Raw genomic sequence first — 23,157 nt, forward strand, 5'->3', positions numbered from 1 at the left:
CGGCACACAACTGTAGAAGTGTGACGTGACAAAAAGTTAAAAAAAAAAAATAATTATAAAATTATAATGGTGTTCCTTTAAAATTAACTACAAGTTAAAATAGTATAACCTCATATTCCTGTAATGAAATAAAACATAAAATGATGCGGAAATATCATTAGTTTCTAAACAATACAAACCTCATTTCATCAGAGTTCTGCTTGTTGGAGTTAACTTGCTTCAAGAGGATTCAAGATGGAGAATTAGTAAAATATGTCTCAAAGCTTTCGTTCTTCTTCATTGACTGTTTAGTTTTTGGTAACTTTGATCTCATTTAGAGGGGCTTTTAATCACTTTCTTTGTAGTTACGGATGAATTACAGGCACTTCTTGATGGCATCAATAATGGGCATTAAAATTAAGAATTTCTTTGTCATAAGATTCATTGCTACTGTGTACATGTAGTTTAATTGTATTGACAGAGAATGGGATAGACGGGTGAATGATTGGGTTTGTTATTAATGTTACAGCCTGCCACGAAAACTTGTATTTTTGTAGGCTATTACAGCACTAGTTGAGCATACGTCATTTTAAAATGAAATGGCAGCATTTCAGTTCCTGTGTGCCGTTTACTGTTTGGTATCTGACTAATGTGCCATGACCAGAAAAAGGTTAGGAAGCACTGGTGTAGAGTCTTTGATTCTCTAACTCCTCTAAGAAAAAGTATTGCTATTATGTCTCATTTTTTTCGTTTTATCTTACGCTACTAAATAAGAGAATCTGTTGTATTAAATAAGGAATATGTAAAGTGAAAATAAAACATCTACATCTTAAATTAACACGAACTACATCGTCAATATTCATCTACTTTGTTCCAGGATATCGAGACGTTTGATTTAGAAGATTTTAAATATAATTCCGTCAATATGACAGCGTTCAGAATTGTGGACGTGGAGAATGAGAAAGTGGCCGATCTATTACATCAGATGGAAAGATTTCAACCAATCGGACATTCTATATTAAACAAGACTGGCATCATTCGGGTAAGTAGAGGACTCAATTAAAATAGCTGGTAAAAAAATTAAAAAAAAAAAGAAGATATTTCATTGGCTTCAGTGCATTTTTTAAGGACGTCAATATTCCTTATTGACCAATCCAGATACTGTTACGGGAAATCTAAATTTCAATCTAATTATATCTTTTGGCTAAATCCTGATTGTCCATAAATTTCTACTGGTTCGCAAACATTAATTTAGATTTTCTATGCTGAAATTTATTCATTTTCAGGTTCTGTGAGGCGGAAGAAGTGATTTTCAGAGAATGGCATGAATGAGTGAGCCTTGCGCTTCTTTGTCACTCTTGTAAAGTAAAAAGTAAAGTAAAGTAATCGCCTATTTTTTCAGGCGGGGCTTAACGCCCAACTATCAATTAGGTGTTGTGGACGGGGAGGCGATTAGCAAACATACTTTACTGTAAATTTTATTTTATTAACCGTTAAATAAAACCAAGGCCTAAAGACCGGGAATCGAACCCACTAAACCAACAATACATCTTAGCTTTGCGGGTCTAGCCTATAACCGCCTAACATACTTTACTGTAAATTTTATTTTATTAACTTAAATAAAACCAAGGCCTAAAGACCGGGAATCGAACGCACTAAACCAACAATACATCTTAGCTTTGCGGGTCTAGCCTATAACCGCCTAACATACTTTACAATTAATTTCTCATATTAACCATTGGGAATATAGACTAGTACCGCAATACATCTTAGCTTTGCGGGTCTAGCCTACAACCGCTCGGCTACCGTGGCGCCCTTGTCACTCTTGTTCTAAAAGATAGCGTCAAATTCTTATCAACGCCTCGATTTCAATTCTTTTACAAGTTATTCAGTGGTTCTAAAGTTGTTATTCAAATTTAGACTAAATTAATTGTAGAACTAATTTATCTGATACATTTTTGGGAACTTCTTTTTAACATTATTCACAAATTATTGCTCTAAATCGCTATCAGTGACAGGAAAATTTTTGTTAACAGATGTAGCAAAGAGGTTATTATGAAATATCTTTCTCTGGTGTAACTGATTAGATTGGGGAAAAATTCTATTATTTTTCCAGCTCATTGTGAGAGAAAATAAAAGAGGGAGAGAAAAAAAAAAGATTAGCGCCAAAGGGTTGGCGTTAAGTTTCCCTTTTGGAAAAGAAGATAAGAGAAGGAAGACGGGAAATAAGAGGAGGCAGATAGTGCGTGGGGAACAACTAAAGGATAAAGATAAGTTTGAATTGTCCCCAGGGTGTTGGCTGCCTCTTCTAACCCCGGGTTAAAACCCCCGACTGTCTAGCCGTTCCACTCTATCGCATTCTACTCCAGAAGCCTCAGCATTCATCCTGACGTATAAAACAAGTTTTGAGAGCAGAGAATGTACTCTTACTTAGAGAGGTGGGTGGCCAAGTAAGATGAAGCATATCTGTGGATGTGGGAGATGAGTTAAACTCTCCCTCGTTGGTTAGCGTTATCCCCACTCCTTCTTACTCCCGAAGAAACTTGTTACTAACTGCCATCCACCAATTACGTTGCGTGTGCTAAAGTTACCTGTCTTGACAAGGCAACTTTAGCCTTTTGTCTGAGACACAATTCCATGACGTCAATATTGTCTTTAGAAAATAGTTTAATAATTTTTATTGTATTTACTAATTTCCTCCTGGTATTTACTATATTTTTGGACTTCATCTCCTGGATTCAGCGGTGCGACACTAATATAGCAACCTAAAGCTTCAGTTATTACAAATATAAAAATTATCTATCGTAACTACAGTGCAATCTCGATTAACCGACCCTCGGTTAAGCGGGATTCGGATTAACCAGGATCATGTTGAGTCATCATAAGAACAGCTGGTACGGCGCCGAAACAAAAGTTTAATTTTCGGTGGCGACAGGAAAATTTTTTTGTCTTCCGATGTAACATAATTGTAGGCGTGGCAGCAACTATTTTATTCCCTGATTTTTTTGAAAGTTCCATTATGTATGTATGTATGTAAAAAATAAAAAAAAAGGATTGCCGTCTAAGATAGGAGTTGATCTCTGGGAAGAAACAGTAATGTATTACTATGTAATACTGTGTATTCGGTTTAACCGGGATTTCAGTTTTCCGGGATGCGTCTAAGATAGGAGTTGATCTCTGGGACGAAACAGTAATGTATTACTATGTAATACTGTGTAATCGGTTTAACCGGGATTTCAGTATTCCGGGATGGGTATAGCTGGAGGTCAGCCCGGTTAATCGAGGTTGTACTGTATGATTAAATAAATACAAACATCATGTGTTATTATTATTGTTATTATTATTATTATTATTATTATTAATTGGTATTATTAACGTAGGAGGCCCGAGGGCTGATACCCGTAAGTTGCTAATGGGAGTGGCGCACTCCATACTGTTATACGGGGCTGAGATCTGGGCAGACGCGCTTCAAAAAGTAGTATACAGAGAGAGGCTGGAGCGGGTCCAGAGGGTTGGCGCGTTGCGGATTGCCTCTGCCTACTGAACAGTCTCTGAACCAGCCATTTTGGTCATCGCGGGAGTTATCCCCGTTGCGCTGCTAGCTAGTGAAAGGAAGCGGCTCTTCAAAAGAAGATTGGAAGCTGATAGGGCAGCAGCCGCTCGAGAAGAACGAAAGCGCACTATGGCTGCGTGGCAAGCTGCGTGGACGGAGGAAACCCGTGGCAGGTGGACGGCAGTCCTGCTCCCAGATATCAGAAGCTGGGTCGGTAGGGGTTTTGGGGAGGTGGATTACTAACTCACCCAGCTCCTCAGCGGGCACGGTTACTTCCAGGAGTTTCTACGGAAGATAGGGAAGCGGTCAGAGGGAAATTGCCCCCCTCTGCGTAGGAAAGAGGGACGACGCCCATCACACATTTTTTTTTGTGCGCGAAAGATGGGGTCGTGCCAGAAGGGATCTGGAAAGAAGAGTGGGTCAATGGGTTCCCGAGCGCTTCCAAAGCATAATGTTCTCTGGCAGGGCGCAGTGGAATGCTGTGGCAGTTTTCACAACGGAAGTACTAACCCTCAAAAGGCGAAATCTGGGTGGAGAGTAGGCTAACCCCTAGGGGGTAAGGAACTGGAGCCTAGCCTGAAGTAGTGCTGCATAAGCGAATCCGGGCTATGCTCGGCAGTAGGGGGGTGTTTTAGCCGGTAGGCCGCGGGGGCATTTCACCCCTCTTTAAAAAAAAATAATTATTATTATTGGTAATATTATTATTATTACAAGGAGTACATTTATATAATTTACTTGAATTAACGTTATTTTGGCTTAAATAATTTCTGTATTAAGGCATTAAAAAGTGAAGTAAAGTAATGCCTGAATTTTTTCAGACGGGCTTTACTTCCTATTACCTAATTAGGAGTCGCAGACGGAAGCGAATAGCGAACATAATTTACTGTAAAGTTATAATAAAATCTTAGACCGAGAATCGAATCTAATTAACCCTTAGTTAACTAGGAAAATACTTTAAACTCTCTCTATCACTTATCTGGGACTTAGGAGCTGCTACTACGGTTTCTACTAAGCTCTCCGCGTTGCATCCCAAAACCATTTGCTAGCCCTTTCATTGCCGATCTGGTTACTTCCATTCAAATGGCTCTTTCTCTGTTTTGGCGAAGTTTTGTGATATACCTACTCATTATCAGCTACCATATTCCCTGGAATCATTTATGTATAATCTAACTTGCTTTAACTTAAGGAGGACTTACCGCAAGGTGCGTGCTTCATTCGGTGCCAAAGTTATTTGGCAATCCAAGGCGAAGTGAATAAGCAGTTTAGAAAATTGTTTTTAATAAGCAAATAAATTGATTTCTAGTCTTGACATTTATGCTGAGAATTGGCGTCATTTAACGAGATCTGATATGGAAACGGAAGGCACTGGAGGAGGCTGTAGGTTTTCCAGATATACAATTCGTTAGGGAAATCTCTGCCGCTGTTCCAGTCAGTCTCTCCATCTCTCTTAGGCAGTCTGTCGCCAATTTAAAGAAAAATCATTTCTGCCCTGATCCTTTTGTAAGGCTCTTTTTCCCTCTATAGCTTTCTTTTTTTCCCCTTTAAAATCTCAATTTTCCACGATTTTCTCCCAATTAATCCAATATTCAATGTTATTCTTTAGAAATTGTTTTTTGTTTTTTAATTTTCATTTTCTTTTTTTCTTAAAATCAAATTATTATTTATGTTATTACTGACAGTCGTAACCTTTTAACTCCATTAATTATCTCATTAATTTATGCTTTACATGTTGTTACCCGGAAACAAGTAGTTTGGACAGTTTTATCGTAACTAATACAACAGTAAAGCATAATTTGCAAAAACTGCTTTATTGAAGGAAAATGCTAAAATAATGGAATTAGAGATTTTCGTGAAAATTTCGCTTTGTTTTTGTGTGTGAGTGCGTAATAATATTACGGCCCCCCTCCTTTCACCTCCTCTCTTTTTCTCTCTCTTTCTTCTTCCTAATCAGTGTGTTCCATCATTCAATTTCCGGTTCCGTTGCTATATCTACGGCAGTACACTAGGAAGCCGACAGAACCTGGGGACTGTGATGTGAAAATACGATGGGTGGACGAGTAAAAACTGGGTCAGAGAGGATATCCGGTTTAGCCGTGCGTTAGCGGACTACAGCACCATGTGATTAGCGATATTGTGTTAATATGTGTTGTGAAATTTGTGCCCATATTTATGGATAGATATTTTGTTGGAATATGCTTGTACGTATAAATTCTTTCGTCTAGAGTTATCCATGGAGATTTTCATGTGATTTCATGTCATTTACGTTGGTTGTTGCAGGTAATTTAATTTTTAATAATTGGATCCATATTGTTCGCGTCATTTTTATGATCTTTTTTTTTATGTTTAACCAGGTGAAAATGTCAGTTAGGCTTATCGGTGGATATCGCTGACTTTGTTCGTCGTTGTGCGCGTGTTTTATTCTATCTCTCTCTCTCTTACCGTTTTCCGACTTCCGCCCACCATCAGATGTTGATTACTCAGTTTTAAGTAGAGAAATCGACGTCACTTATGTTCCTGTCTTACACTACAATTTTTCTGACATCCTGAGATTAATGTTACCTGAATCAGCAAGTGTAATGTGGGGCGCTAATGTAACTAAAGTTGAATTCTAATCAACAAACTATTGCTCTACCCGTCAACTCAAAACTGGTTTGAGACTGTTGTCTGGGTGCTCTGAAGGTAATTAGTGACCATAATAAGGTCTTTATGGTTTGGGTACCTGGGCATTCAGGTTATAAGGGAAACGAAGCGGCAGATTTATTGGCCCGGGAGGGCTCTGCGGGACACTTCGTTGGCCCGGAGCCCTGTTTTGAGGTTCCGAAGTGTGTGAAGACTGCGGCCATTAACTTATGGGTGCACTCAAGAGTGGTGGCTTGCTACCACGGGGCAGAGACAGCCGAAGGAGATCATTAAGGCGATTCGCCGAGGCTGACTGCAGAATTAATCATTCAAGGCCGCGGGACTATAAGGATGATTATAGGCCTATTAACTGGGCCACTGCAGGCTCAGAAAACACATGCATCGCATGGGCCTGGCAGATGATAGCCTTTGTCAGGAAGAGAAGGAAACGCCACTGCACGTGTTGTGTCAGTGTGAGGGGCTCTTGCGGCTAATGATGTTACTTCTCGGGGAGGAAAAACCAAGGCCTGTGAGCTTTACCCAAGAGCCGCTCTCCAGCATCAAGAGTCTGATTAAACGGACAGGTCTGGAGGGCGAGCTTTAAAGTGAGGGGAACCACAATAGATCCAAAGGGATCGCAGTAATCTAATCTAATTACTCTACCCCCTGATGAAGGTTAATAGCCCGAAACCTGATAGGAGCTTTTTTAAAACAGCTGATCAGTGATGATTTCATCAATTTTTGTTTTAGAAAAATTTGACTAACAGTTTACAGAAGTTACAGAAATTATCTTCCTCGATTCTAGTGACGAATTTTTGCGCCGGAAGTAATTAAAATTTTTAAATAATTATTAATTGTTGATAATCTCCCTCCATTAATTAAAACTTATCAAGCAATACGCATGTTGTGTCTTGTAAGTGAGAAGTACGTGTATTATTATGCAAGACTTGCATTATATATAGACCTTCCTTAACAGTCACACACCGCTGCACACTAAATCAAGATGGAGTACCCCCCCTCCATTCAGATAAGCGCCTTAACCATATTCTGCTCTGCTAAATGGAAAACTGTGGAAATTCTAAACGTGTGGAAATCTTCCCCATAGTAACTATAGCTACTAGCTATTCACTTTAGTTCCTTGTTTCCTGTTTATCAGCTTCACCTCATTCTGCTACTATTACAATTTATTTTCTTTCACTTCCTGTAAGATTGCTAAAGTACGTATTTTCTACATTATATTCTCACCGGTAATAATCATCGCTTTGAGGGCCCCCATCTGGCCATTGGCGAAGTTTTTGTCTGTTTGTCTGTACTTTTGTTATCAAAAAACACAAAATGTTTACAAATTTCCTGTCATCACGAGGGCACGGACACAAAAATCTACTACAGGAAGTGGCAATTTTACTCAATAGTTTTCCAAGTTTTTGAGGTTTTCTTCAAAAATGTGACAAACGATTTTTCTCATTGTTTATTGTAAGGGGTCCCCAAACTTTTTACACAGGGAGCCAGTTCACTGTCCCTCAGACCGTTGGAGGGCCGGACTATAAAAAAAAACTATTTTAAAGTAAAAACAACAAAAAACAAAACGGGAACAAATAGAATATTTCAAATAAAGAACAAGTAAATTTAAATCACCAAACTGCCCAGTATTTCTGTGGGAATTATAGGCCTGCTTTTGGCTAATGAGATGGTCCAATGTCCGGTTTAGTTATAGTGCTTTGGACTTTCTTCCTACTTCTGGCTGTTATTTTACACTGTTTTCGGAGTCGTGACGCGTGCGACCCGCGTCATCGGAAGTAGTACTGTAAAAGTAAGTAAAGTAATCGCTTATTTTTTTCAGGCAGGGCTTAACGTCCAACTACCATTTACTAGGTGTCGTGGACGGAGGCGACTAGCAAACGTACTTTACTGTAACTTTCTTTTATTAAACATTAAATACAATCCAAGGGCTAGACTAGTACCGCAATTCATCTTAGCTTTGCAGGTCTAGCCTATAACCGCCTAACATACTTTACTGTTAAATTTCTCATATTAACCATTGGGAATATAGACTAGTACCGCAATTCATCTTAGCTTTGCAGGTCTAGCCTATAACCGCCTAACATACTTTACTGTTAAATTTCTCATATTAACCATTGGGAATATAGACTAGTACCGCAATACACCTTAGCTTCACAGGTCTAGCCTATAACCGCCTAACATACTTTACTGTTAAATTTCTCATATTAACCATTGGGAATATAGACTAGTACCGCAATACATCTTAGCTTTGCAGGTCTCGCCTCTTAACCCGCTCGGCTACCGTGGCGCCTAGTAGTACTGTTACATGAGCGACGCAGCGCTTTGCGGCACCGCCACATATAAGTGCTCCTCTCATTTGACCACCTAGTGAAAGAGAAGGCCCCTTCCGGAAGTGCGGCCTTGAGGGCCCGGATAAATGTACTCTTCAGAGGGCCGCATGTGGCCCGCGGACCGTAGTTTGGGGACCCCTGGTTTATTGTTTACTAACTTTGATGGTAACCTTAATATGTTAGTCATTATCAATTTCTTAGTACAATAAAAAGTTCACGCTAAACCAACCTCGTCTTTTTAGATCCATCTTTGAACCTGAACATTGACGTAAGCTAATTCGGCATACGTACCAACATAAATGGAACACAAAATTTCATTGTTAGAACTAAGCACTTTTCAACTTGCTTAATCAGTAAAAGATCTCTTTTAAAAAAAAAATTAATGCTCATAAATCCAGGATGTCCTCCTCAGACAGTAGTAGGAAGTACTTGTCCTACGACAATGGTTACGAGCCAAACTCTTCGCCAATCAAATCAAATTTTTTTTGGGGGGGTTCCAAACCCTTCAACCCGGGCAGTGGGAAGAATTACTTGTAAGTAGCTACTTTATAAGAAAAACAAAAAAAAAAGAATCCTGGAAAATGAGTAGAAGAACTTCTAAAGGATACTTATATGTTTTTCCGGCGGAAAAGCGGATAGAGTGGTTGTCTTCCTGTATGCGAGCACTTACGACATATTTTTCTTCCATCACTCATCCTATTTTTCCAGCATTTCCTGGCTTATCACAACGTTTTTCCTCTCTCTTTCTCCCTCTCCGTCTCTTCATGATGGCGTTCTGGTTGTTTGTTATTGTTATATAATAGAATCCTTTCAACTTTTTTTGCTTGCTTTTTATATTTATTTATTTTACAAAAGCTCCTGTTTTATGTTTGTTATAAAAAATACTAAAACATTAGATTTCCCAAAAGAGCTGCGTCTCCACCACCCCCCTCCCAAGAGTCATTACCTGGGTAAAGCTACCAATAAAGCTAATCTAACCCCCATCAATTAAAAAATCCCCTAAGCACGGGGTAACTTAATCTATAGATTATGTAAGTAAATGAGTGCACATATTATGGCCATATTCTAGAGAGCAGTGATGGTGAACCTATGACCCGCGGGTCAGACACAGGACCCGCTCAAGCTTTTTCACTGACCCACACAATTGCTAGGCAACCGTTTGTTTTGTTTACGCGGGTTGATTTAGATTTTCTAATTGTTGTGGATAATTTATATTCTATCTGTATTAATTTTCAATCACGCATTGACACAAAAGCAATTTAAATGCTATCTATAACCTTTAGTTTGGATCATTACAGTTCTAAAAACACAAATGACGACGAATGCTTTTGTAGTATTTTGAAATAAAGCAAAAGTGTATACAAAATATCAAATAAAATGTATAATTTTACTCATATTTTGTTTGTTAAAAAAAATCGACAACCCAAAGCAAATAACCATATTTAGATTTTTCTTCAGATAAAACACACTTTTGTTCAGGTTTTGTTCAGTTCAGTTTGTAAAAAGAGACTTCTATAGCCACTTGTTTCGTCCCGTTTTACCCAGTTAAGCCAACTAAATTTTAAAGATGTTTAGTTTTGAAAATATTCAGTTTAAAATTTTTAAACTTAACGCTTGTGTGAAATGGGCATTAGTGACCCAAGAGCTAGTACTAAAAAATAAAAAAAATGAACAAAATTTGACCCACGTCTCAAAAAGGTTCGCCATCTCTGTTCTAGAGTATTTAAGCAGCACAAAAAGATTGCACTACTTTCTTTCTGAAGTACGGAAACAGTTCAAAAAAGTTGAACTTATTTTTTCCTCTTAAATTGAAATTCAATTTACAATCAATATCTTCAAGAAGATAAAAAGAAAAGAAAAAAAAACTTAAGTTTTTGTACGTGAAGCTTCTTCCTTTAAGTGAGCCTAAAACAAAGTTTATATGTAGTAGGTGCTTGAAAGTTTAAGTATTAACTTAAAAATATGTTCTTCGGTACTTCGGGGTTGAGTGGAAGGAGGAGATGCTGTAATGGGGGCGTCCAGTTATCGGGAGCGAGTGGGGAGATCATTTCTATGGCGTTCAACAGGTGGCCTGGTAATAACTACCCGGATATAGCTCTACTTAGGGCGTCCATTTAAATATTATCATGGACTTGATGTTGAGCTTAGCATTTTCTTGCAACTTATTTTACTATTTTGATATATTTTGTTTTCGGGAAAATAGTTCACCTTTTCACAGGGCTTTTTTTTTAATTGCTAACTTTAGACTTTTCCAATAGGATGAAAAAATAATTGCCATTTCAGTCGTGATACATTTATTCTGCCGAGCTTTCGACCTAGGGATTTAGTTCATCTTCAGGGCTGTGGAACATGTTTACAGATTGTTAACAATGATTCTATTAAAATAATAATATACGAGGGTCGTTTGAAAAGTCCGTGCAGTCAGAGAGATAGCACTACTGGCGCATATCGAGGTTATGTTTAGTTAGTAGTATCTCTTGGAAGAACACACACCAAGTTTCAGCCAGATCGGTCTATTTCTTAGTGTTTGGCATTCGTTTGAATCGAGGAAGTCGAGTGATTTTCAAAAAATGGACGAAAAAGAATTTCGTGTGTTGATTAAACACTACTTTATGAAAGGCAAAACGCCTCAGGAGACTAAAGAGAAGCTTGATAAACATTATGGTGACTCTGCACCTTCGATTAGAACAGTTTATAAGTGGTTTCAAAATTATCGGAGTGGCCATATGGGCACAAGTGACGCTGAACGTTCTGGACGCCCTGTTGAGGTTACTACTCCAGAAATCATTGATAAAATCCATGATATGGTGATGGATGACAGAAGAGTGAAGGTGCGTGAGATTGCTAGTGCTGTGGGCATCTCGAATGAACGGGTACATAATATTTTGCATCAACATTTGCACATGACAAAGCTATCCGCAAGATGGGTGCCGTGATTGCTCATGCTTGACCAAAAACGAAATCGTGTGAAGTGTTGCAAGGACGGTTTGCAGCTGTTCCAGAAGAATCCGCAGGACTTTAAGCGTCGTTTCATCACTGTGGATGAAACATGGATACTCCATGGTCACTACACTCCTGAGACCAAAGAACAATCTAAACAATGTGTTACCTACCAAGGGGGAATCTGCGCCAAAAAAAGGCGAAGACCGTTCCTTCGGCCGGAAAGATTATGGCGACTGTCTTTTGGGATTCGCAAGGAATAATCCTCATCGACTATCTGGAAAAGGGTAAAACTATTACAGGTGCATATTATTCATCGTTATTGGACCGTTTGAAAACCGAGCTGCAAGAAAAACGCCCACGATTGGCCCACAAAAAAGTCCTCTTCCATCACGACAACGCACCAGCTCACACCTCAGCAGTTGCGGTCGCAAAATTAATGGAAATAGGATTCCAAAAAGAGCGCATAATTTTTGTTAGAAAAGGGTACTTCTTTTATCAAGACGACGTAGACCGAATATATTTCGACAAAAATAGGTGAAAAACGGCTTTAACCAAAATAATTCTTGTTCTAGATGTTCTCCATATTGTTAACTCTTTTTACCTTATTTTTTGTCGTAAAACAATGTAGCATCTGATTGGCTATTTTTTCGCATATGGCTCCCGTTGAACAAAATTAGGTAGAGCCAATCATTGTTCTCATGATTTATTCACAAAATTTGTTACCAATAAAATGAAATTTATCTGAATAGAAAGGAAATTTAATTTGTAACCAATTGTGAAGGCGGCAATGCTAGCTTCTTTGGCCCAAGCGGAGGCAGCAGGCTTCTGCATAGATTAGAAATACCCCAATTCTAGTTAGAACTACTTCACTTCTATCTCTTCGTGACGATAGCGATGGTGGAATTTTGGTCATCATGGAGCGGCTATAGGCTAGACCCGCAAAGCTAAGATGTATTGCGGTGCTAGTCTATATTCCCAATGGTTAATATGAGAACTTTATAGTAAAGTATGTAAGGCGGTTATAGGCCAGACCCGCAAAGCTAAGATGTATTGCGGTACTAGTCTATATTCCCAATGGTTAATAAAAGAAATTTACCGTAAAGTATGTTAGGCGTTTATAGGCCAGACCCGCAAAGCTAAGATGTATTGCGGTACTAGTCTATATTCCCAATGGTTAATATGATAAATTTACCGTAAAGTATGTTAGGCGGTTATAGGCTAGACCCGCAAAGCTAAGATGTATTGCGGTACTAGTCTATATTCCCAATGGTTAATATAAGAAATTTATAGTAAAGTATATTTGTTAGTCGCCTCCGTCCACGACACCTAATTTGGTAGTTGGACTGAAAAAATTGGCTGAAAAAATAGCCAATTACTTTACTTTACATTATGTAGTTGTGAATTTAAAAAAATAAATACAACCTCAATTTTTCAATGGATAGTGTAGGGTAACGCCTGAAGGGGTATTTAGGGCTTGTAATCACCTTGGGAAAACTCCTTCGTTTAGTCATGCACTTCTCCTGGTCTCAGTGAAGTTTTCCACTCACTACTGCTTCAACATTCTAAGCCGGAGGGCCATCCTCCGCGTACAAAACCTCTCTCTCAATCTCTCCCTCTATCTCTCTCTAAGCTAGTGTAGTTTTCCTTGTAATAAGACACTGGTCTAGAGCTTTCCCAAACTAGAGATGGTTTTCCAAACTAGAAAGTTTTCCTTCTTGCTTCAGACTGATCAAATATTCTAGTCACCTTGGTCTTTTTGGATGAAGTAAGACAGCTACCTGACCAGCCTTAAACATCTCTACTGTCCCATTACTATCTTACTCTCTACATGGCTAGTTATCATTGCCCTAGATATCCAGTTTCCAGTATAGATGGAGGTCAACTAGTTACGTGGTTTATAGATGTGGAAAGCTGGGTCCCTCAGGAATCCATAAAAGAAGGGTGTGAAACATTCACATTAAATTTAATGAGAAATTTCTCTCCTTTAATTTGTTCTTGAATTCATCTTAATGAATAATGGCGAATCCAATTTAAAGGACATTGCACAATCAACAGATCAACTTAATAAAATTTACTGCAACAGATTATGCAGCCACAGATTAATAAAATAAAATAAAATGGTACAAAAGAATAATGAATGAGAGAAAAGATAATTAAATCAAGAAGGCAGAGTCTGCAATTGCAGTCACCTGATTGTAACCAGCTGTTAACCTCCCACTTACTGAAACGTTTTTTTAAAAAATAAGGGAAAAAAAGAGTAACGAAATTATCGTACATATCAGTGAAATGGCTATTTAAAGTTTAGCCTGCCATCTTACTTCTCGAAAAGTGCTTTACTCGCTTTAGGAAAAATCGAAATAAATTTTGCATCCTTTATAGATCAAAGTAAAGTAGAATTCCGAATTTGAGGAATTTTGAGACCCACGCTCATTATGCAAGTACACATCTGTTTCCTTAATGAGCAACTTTTTGGAGCCGAGACGTCTTCTAAACTTATCAATAATTATTATTGTTATCTAGTGATAAATATATGTAAAGTAAAGTAATTGCCTCTTTTTTTCAGGCGGGGCTTAACGTCCAACTACCAAATTAGGTGTCGTGGACGGAGGCGACTAGCAAACATACTTTACTATAGATTTCTCATACTAACCATTGGGAATATAGACTAGTACCGCAACAATCTTAGCTTTGCGGGTTTAGCCCATAACCGCCTAACATATTTTACTATAAATTTCTCATACTAACCATTGGGATTATAGACTAGTACCGCAATACATCTTAGCTTTGCGGGTCTAGCCTCTAACCGCCTAACATATTTTACTATAAATTTCTCATATTAACCATTGGGAATATAGACTAGTACCGCAATATATCTTAGCTTTGCGGGTCTAGCCTATAACCACCTAACATACTTTACTGTAAATTTCTTTTATTAACCATTAAATAAAATCTAAGGCCAAACCCAGTACCAAAATACATATTAGCTTTACAGGTCTAGCTTCTATCCGCTCAGCTACCGTGGCGCCTTAGTGATAAATATATGTAATTACTAGAATCAGCAATTATAATTAAGGAGTGAATTAGTGTGTATGTGTGCGGTGTAAAGTGCTCCGAGAAGTGGGAGTTGGTATAACTGGAGAAGGAAGCGTTCTGCAGTTGGATGGTGGACACGTTAGAACCTGTAGTCAGTAAGGCCGTAGCGCCTCCATAAATCCTGAAGCTAGCAGCATTTGGAAGACATTTCGGCCCGCTACCCAGTCTCCAGGCTCCTATCTTGGCAATCTCTCCTCCCATGACTCGTCTGCCTCCTTCATCTTCGCTTTGCCAGCCAACAAGCCCCCATGAAATCCAGAGCCTCCAGCAGCTCTATAGTTAGTTGAAGGCAAAGATTTCCACCACTTCTAATCTAGTCTCTTAAACTCTAATCACCACTAACGCCCAGATTTAGACGGATTTAGTACGCCCACTGATTAGTCACAGAGAATCTAATTTACGATATTTCACTATCAATTAAACGAAAGAAACACTTTACAATAATCGAGAGTCTGTAAGGGTAATGTTCAGTTTAGAAGTGGAAGAGAAAGTATTGCAATCGATTTTCCTGTACACGAAAAAGTGTTTTCACCAAATTCGCCTTCTGGAAATAGCGAATTCAAAACTGAAGAATCGCGAAGTGTCAACATTGATATATGATTCCCGGGCTACAGAAGTACTCGACAATTATGTAATAGAAAAATTACGCACCCGGAAGCGTGTGGCATGTTTTCTTGAAAATTATTTTTCATTTAAGGGCACTTCAGGTGAACGGCTGGAGAGAAAGTCGTTTCGGTTTAAAGAACAGTTTTATCACTTATGGATTTTAATATGTAATCGGAAAAAAGTACGAACAAGGTAGGGAAATTTATCCTATAAAATATCTCAGTACAGGGATAGAGTCGCATTCATTTTTTGCTCCCTCCAGGACACATCACGTGTTTTAGTCTTTACAGAATTTTGAATTACCTTATGGGGACAAAAGTATATTTTGCGCACACTCTACTTACCTATATATACATCAATTTTATTTCTAAGAAACTTGATTTAAGCGGGGTACTTGTCAGGCATGAATTTCCAAACTCCTAGATCTCATCTAAAGTACCAATTGAGTATAATGAACGGTTCTTTGTAAGGAATGGATGGAAAGAAGCCAATTGGCGCTGAACCTTATGTTGATACAAAATGCCCATTCGCAAGAAGTAGATTACTTGATTTTTCCATGGCCGTTACTGAACTTGAAGAAGTCGGTGTCTGATCAAGTAGGCCACTGTACGCTAATACCGTTGATTTATTGATGATGGGCTGTTAAGTTATCAAGGAATTTGCAAATTGGCAGTCCTTAGGCACATAGCATACCTAAAACTATGATTTCCGTTTAGTTTAATTCTAGTGTTAAGTCAAAATTCGTACACAAAACTTACCACTACTTGCCCATGTGTTGGACCCTACATAAAACGGAAGTGTTAGAAAAGTAGGAGGGTGATGAACGTAATTTCAAAGAGAACATTTCCGCCCAAGTTAGTGTGTGCGTTTGGGCTTGTTTGATCTATTGATCAGTCTGTGTCTAGTCTAGCTCTGGATCCATGAAGAGTAGACATTCTACAATTTTGTGGTCTAATAAACCAAGCGACTCTATAATCTAAATTACAGAGATGTCTTTGACTAGACAACTAGCTCTGTAATACTGGTTCCGTAGAAGTTCACATTGTAGAACTCGTACCAGTAATCAACTATGAATTGGTGGGATTTTATCTGTGATATTATAGGCACCACGACATCCAAGCGGTTATAGGCAAAATCCGCAAAGCTAAGATGTATTGCGGTACTAGTCTATATTCCCAATGGTTATTATGAGAAATGTATGTTAGGCGGTTATAGGCTAGACCCGCAAAGCTAAGATGTATTGTTGGTTTAGTGGGTTCGATTCCCCTGGTTTAGGCATTGCATTTTATTTAATGGTTAATATGAGAACTTTACAGTAAAGTATGTTTGCTAGTCGCCTCCGTCCACGATTGGTAGTTGGACGTAAAACCGGCCTGAAAAAATAGACAATTACTTTACTTTATCTGTGATATTTCGTAACTTTAAAACTGTTCAGGTTTAACATCTCGTTCATCTACTGCAATTAACTGTAGTACTCTCACCCCTCATTGGAGGAAACAGCATTTTTTATTTTGTAAGTTCTCGCTGGAAATTGTTGAGCTTTTCCAGAGTTAAAAAGAAAAAGCTGTTTTTTGCGCTCGGCCTTGAGCGGTCGCCCTCGAGTTTCTTGTGTGACTTCTCAGGGTTAACTGTAGATTCCTTCCATGGAGTATCTGGATTTTCTGGAGCTCTTTTAAGGCTCTTGAGTTTTCCTCTTAGCGGAGCCGTTTTTCCTCTCTTCTCTTGATTCAATACTATGTGATGTTAATGTTTTCTCCAGTCTACAATGACATGCTACTGGTCATTGAGTTTTCCAACATCATTCCCGGCGATTTGTTGGCAGAGACGATGGTTTGATTAAAGGCATTTTAGAACGTCACAAAAGGATTCAGGTCTATAAAAAGACTCTTCCAGATCCACTTTCTGGCTTCTTTTATAATCTATAATCAATATAATCAACCCTTAACGACTTTTTTCTCAAGGCAGATCCAGAATTGTCAACAATTTTCGGCACTTCCTAATCTTCCATTTTGGGCATGTGACCACCTCAGCTTGGCCAATCGCCTTTTAATCAAATGAACCACTTTGATAAATTTATTTTGTCGGAAGTGGTCCACATATTACAGTTACGTTTTGCCCAGTTCCTCCATTGTCTTCGATGGTAATAACTAAAAAAGTTAAGTAATGCCTATTTTTTTTCTTTTCAGTCGGGCTTTAATATTGAAGTCTTTTGACTTCAATCATGACTCTTTAGAACAAAGTCCACTATTCAAGAAAATTTACTTGGAGAGAAAATTCAAGAAAATATTTCACTTTAGATTTTTCTTTTTTCGATGGAACTTCCTGTGCGTTCTCTTCCGACAACCATTTCAGTTCAAATGTAAACAACTTAAGTGTTTCCTGTTTAGAGTTTGTTTATTTACTCATACAAAATATCAGAAAGAAAGAAATTAAATCTTGAAGGCATTCAAAATGATATGTTTACTAAAATTATCTACTTACCAAGCAGACGCTGAGTGTTTGAAAAAAATGCTTAGAAAGATCTGACGCAAGAAGTACTTACTTCCGCTTTTTAAAAGTATTTCTAAGTTTTTTTTTAAGTTAATTTCTCAAACTTAAACAAACTGAACAAAAAATCTGGAGTGAACTAACTCGAAACTTGCTGTTATGATCGCAGTTTTGAATTCATGCATTTGAAACTGAATCTCAAAACGTATTAAACTTTTACCATCTTTATCCAGATTATTTTTTAAAAAAGCACAGAAATGACACTTTTAACCTTTTTAACATTTTTCCAGAAGCCCATAAACATTTTAAGGCGAAGCTAATTTTAAAAAACACAAAGTTCTCAGTCGAAACAAAAACTGGTATTTTCGGAAATTTGAAAATCTGCAAAATAGCAGCCCACTTCCTGTTTAACTGTAGAAGTAGGAGAAATTTACAAAAGAATATTTTGTTAATTAAGACACTGCGAATAAACTGAGAAATCGTGCTAGACGTTTAAATTGGACTAAATTAGTCAGAAGGTTGATTAGGTTAGTTTACTATCTGTTGCAACTATGATTGTAGCCTCAGGGTCATGCACTTTTGCACAACGCAATGAGCTAGAATAAATTAATGCAGGAAGAAATTTAACACATAATTCTAGCTAAGGGGGATCGATCCTAGTACCGCAATACATCTTAGCTTTGCGGGTCTAGCCACTAACTGCCTAACATACTTTACTATAAATTTCTCATATTAACCATTGGGAATATAGACTATTACCGCAATACATCTTAGCTTTGCGGATCTAGTCTATAACCGCCTAACATACTTTACTATAAATTTCTCATATTAACCATTGGGAATATAGACTAGTACCGCAATACATCTTAGCTTTGCGGGTCTAGTCTATAACCGCCTTACATACTTTACTGTAAATTTCTCATATTAACCACTGGGAATATAGACTAGTACCGCAATACATCTTAGCTTTGCAGGTCTAGCCTATAACCGCCTAACATACTTTACTGTAAATTCTCTCATATTACCCATTGGGAATATAGACTAATACCGCAATACATCTCAGCTTTGCGGGTCTAGCCTATAACCGCCTAACATACTTTACTGTAAATTCTCTCATATTACCCATTGGGAATATAGACTAATACCGCAATACATCTCAGCTTTGCGGGTCTAGTCTATAACCGCCTAACATACTTTACTAATAAATTTCTTATATTAACCATTGGGAATATAGACTAGTACCGCAATACATCTTAGCTTTGCGTATCTAGCCTATAACCGCCTAACATACTTTACTGTAAATTTCTCATATTAACCACTGGGAATATAGACTAGTACCGCAATACATCTGGCTTTGCGAGTTTAGTCTACAACTGCCTAACATACTTTACTATAAATTCTCTCATATTACCCATTGGGAATATAGACTAATACCGCAATACATCTCAGCTTTGCGGGTCTAGTCTATAACCGCCTAACATACTTTACTGTAAATTTCTCATATTAACCACTGGGAATATAGACTAGTACCGCAATACATATTAGCTTTGCGGGTCTAGCCTATAACTGCCTAACATACTTTACTACAAAGTTCTCATATTAACCATTGGGAATATAGACTAGTACCGCAATACATCTTAGCTTTGCGGATCTAGCTTATCACCGCCTGACATACTTTACTATAAATTCTCTCATATTACCCATTGGGAATATAGACTAATACCGCAATACATCTCAGCTTTGCGGGTCTAGTCTATAACTGCCTAACATACTTTACTGTAAACTCATATTAACCACTGGGAATATAGACTAGTACCGCAATACATCTTAGCTATGCGGGTCTAGCCTATAACCGTTCGGCTCTCGTGGCGCCTAAAGTATTATAGATAAGAATTCCTAGACTAGACTGGAATGGATATAGTAAACTCATTGAGAAAATTTTCTCTTATAAATTTTAAGCGTTTTATGAGCTTAAGATATAGTTAGCTGTTAAGCTTTCAGCAAATTCTTTACGACGTGATGAACGTGAACTTGTGCAGACTTTTATTTAATGAAATTAGTTAACTTTAACTTCGAGAAATAAGATTTCAATATTTTTTTTCATACAATTATTTATTTATAAAAGTGTTTATAAATATAAAAATTAAAAAATATATTGGCTACAAATACATTTTGATTGATATTTATTGATTTTATTCTTATAGGGAATTTTGAATACAATAATAATTTAATAAAACCATAATTCAAATACAATATTCATACTTTATTAAGCTAACAGAATTTCTATGTTTTTGATTTTAACCGTTTGTAGCGCGCATGTTTAGTGTATCTCTGACCGGTTTCGGACTTTCAGCCATCAGCAGAAGTGAATTTTAATCAGCTTGGAGAGGAGAATTCGACTTCAACAAGAGTTCAGCACTGAGCGAGAGGGTCAGCAAAGTTTACTGCGAGAAGGAAACATTATTTGAATTCGAAATCTCTACACCAAACTGAACAATCTACCTCTGATGTGGATGATAGTCCGTGGCAGAGCAGGAATAAACATGCATGCTACGACGGATAAAATCAAAGATCTTATCCAGCGCAGTGGACCTTTAACCAAATTTATTCTTTGGATAAACAATGATCAATGATCCATCATGATTTTACTAAGTTCGGATACACGGTTCGTTGAAATCTGAATCTCTTCCGACATGATTGTTATTGTCAGCAGATTTCCGCAATTTTATCAGTAAATCTCTGTGACAAAAAAAGAAAGAAGAAACTTGAGCTAAATTGTTGCAATATTATATATATATATGTATATAGAGTTACATCATTTGAAATGTTATAAGGTAATTACTGGATGCCCACTTAAACGACCACTTTGAGAGAAGATGCTACCCAGCTTCTTGCTGAGCTAATTGTTCTTATCATTCGATGAGGAAATCGCAAATCCATTGGCGTTTTAACCGCCTGTGGAAGGGAGAGTTGTCCTGGAATGGTGCGCCATATAAAAGGTGGCGGCCTAAGGGATTAGGGTGGGATTTTGCACAGGGATTTGGTGGGATTTTTATATATATATATATATATATATATATATATAACGGGCTTCCTATTACAATGCTCTAACCAGAATACACTCGACTAATACCTGGGCTGATGGCCCTGGTGACCAATTTAACTACATAACCTTGAAATGTCCTTGGTTTTCCGCTGTAACAGCTGGCTGACTGATTGCTACCGATACTGGTTGTTGATCGCCGTTCTCGTTACAATGCTTGTATGTGTCTGTATATTCTCACTTATTCAGCAGTTTTGCTTGTTGCATCCATTGTGTGCAGTTGCAAGATATGTAACTAACGATGATTTTGGGATTATTGGTCAATCAATAAATTTAAACACAAAATTTTGTTTCATCTAGTGCTGCACGAGAAACGAGACAAATCTCGGTCTCGGTCTCGGTACCGAGACCGAGACCGAGACCGAGACCGAGACGAGACTTGAGCAACCGAGACCGAGACCGAGATCGAAACATGATATATATCTCGTCGAGAAATCTCGGTCACGTCTCGGTTTTTCAAATATTAATTTTTAGCTACAAAATTATAAAATTGTGTTCTTTATTAATAAATAATCATTACGGGTATTGAATTAATTATTAAAAGATACGATTTTATTATATATGTACAATATTACTACTTCTATTTGACTTAGTACAAATGAACAAACAGAAAGCCAATTCGCCAAAACACTATGAATGACCAAATTAACCTATAACTCTGACACACTCTAAAGTCATTCCATAACACAAACACAGCTTAATAGCAAACCTCAATCAAAACACTACAGTATAACGAACACAAAAGTGCGTGATCTGTACTAAGTAAAGTAAGCAAAGTAAAGTAATCGCCTATTTTTTCAGGCGGGGCTTTACGTCCAACTACCAGTTTGGTGTCGCGGACGGAGGCGACTAGCAAACATACTTTACTATAAATTTCTCATATTAACCATTAAATAAAATCCAAGGCCTAAGACCGGGAATTGAACCCAGTACCACAATACACATTAGCTTCGCAGGTCTCGCACCGCTCGGCTACCGTGGCGGCCCCCTTCGAATTACATAATTTTTACATAAATTCACTAAATTTCACTATTCATATCATTCATTCATTCAATTACATAAATTTCACTATTAATAATCTAATACTTTGAACTTTGATATTATTTGAATTATATTTTAGAATTTTGGAATTAGTGAATTTGAAAAAAAAGACTATCTATGCACCTAAAAAATATTGCCACAAATTTTCGTTTTTAAGATACACTTTGCCCAAGCATTGATACATAAAAGAGCTTTTACTGAGTCAGAAGTTAGAGAAGATCTTCTATTGGTCATTATCAACGCAGCTTGCGAAAATAATCTTTCCGATGGCACTGAAGTTGCACAGATACTAAAAATATCTTTTGCCATTCTAGACAAATTTTTGAAGGAATTCTCAAGTGTTTTCCACCATTCTAAAATGTCAACGTCTACTGGTGCTTGGTCTAATTTGGTATAATTAATTATTTCTGTCTTCCATGCTTCGGTGATATTTGCTGATTTTTGAGCAAATGGTGCTAAAATATTGATGCAGTCTTCGTCGTCGTCAAAAGGTGAATCACCAGATTCTTTATCTTCACCAACAGCCATAACTAATGGAGCGGGAAGTTTGTTGGGAGGTGTATTTTTTATTTCACGAATCGACTTGTTATAGGAGGCAGATATGTTATTTGGGTCTTTCATTTGGCGCGTTTTTAACATCTTTTTGAAATTATATAAAGATATATAACAGTAATAGTAATATATGATGCATTGAAGTGTAAGTAGTTGTCTTCTTTTACACACATTTTCATTACCAATATATAAATTAAAATAATTATTAGAAAATAATAACATTTTTTGAAAAGATTATTAATTGCAAACCGCTTTTAATACTTAAACAAAAATTCAAAAAACCGAGACCGAGATATCTCGACGAGACCGAGACCGAGACCGAGACCGAGACCGAGACTTGAGCGACCGAGACCGAGATCGAGACTGCATAAAGTCTCGCCTCGTCTCGGTCTCGTGCAGCACTAGAAGAAGATGGTAATAGATTTACCGAAACGTTGGTAAAATGTAACAAAAATTTGTGTTTTCTAATTTATTGATTGGACTGTACCTCAATATTTCCAAAATCATCAATTAAGAACAGTCGAAACCAAAAACTATCATACGTAACTAAATTTAAAAAAATTATACATATATTTTGTATCAATAGGATGAAAAATAACTGCCTAATAAAAATAACTAATAAAATCTACTGCTTTACATCATTTGAGGGTTGGTATGTCTTCTGTCTTGTCTTCTATTCATGGACATTGTAAATTAGCCCTGAAGATGACCTAGCCCCTAAGGGTCGAAGGGGTCAGCAACACGCGTCTCTTTTATCCAAATTGTGTGGCTCTTCAGCCTGTCCAAAATATATTGTATAGTTTAATTATATTGAAACGAATGAAAATTCC

The 23,157-nt window shown here is 37.5% G+C and overlaps 1 protein-coding gene across 4 annotated transcripts in view; it reads left to right on the forward strand.

Annotated features, from left to right (window-relative positions):
- The window catches only part of LOC141454934 (glutamate receptor ionotropic, kainate 2), a 491,708-nt gene that overhangs the window by 375,028 nt on the left and 93,523 nt on the right, over window positions 1-23,157 (forward strand). For all 4 annotated transcript variants that reach the window (XM_074129640.1, XM_074129638.1, XM_074129641.1 and 1 more), the window contains one exon: window positions 857-1,021. In XM_074129640.1, coding sequence (XP_073985741.1) covers window positions 857-1,021 — 165 coding nt within the window. The remainder of the gene's footprint in view (window positions 1-856; window positions 1,022-23,157) is intronic.

This window comes from Rhodnius prolixus, unplaced genomic scaffold (genome assembly GCF_049639745.1).
Source record: "Rhodnius prolixus isolate KJV_2025 unplaced genomic scaffold, Rpr scaffold_15, whole genome shotgun sequence".
In the NCBI taxonomy this organism is placed as follows: domain Eukaryota; kingdom Metazoa; phylum Arthropoda; class Insecta; order Hemiptera; family Reduviidae; genus Rhodnius; species Rhodnius prolixus.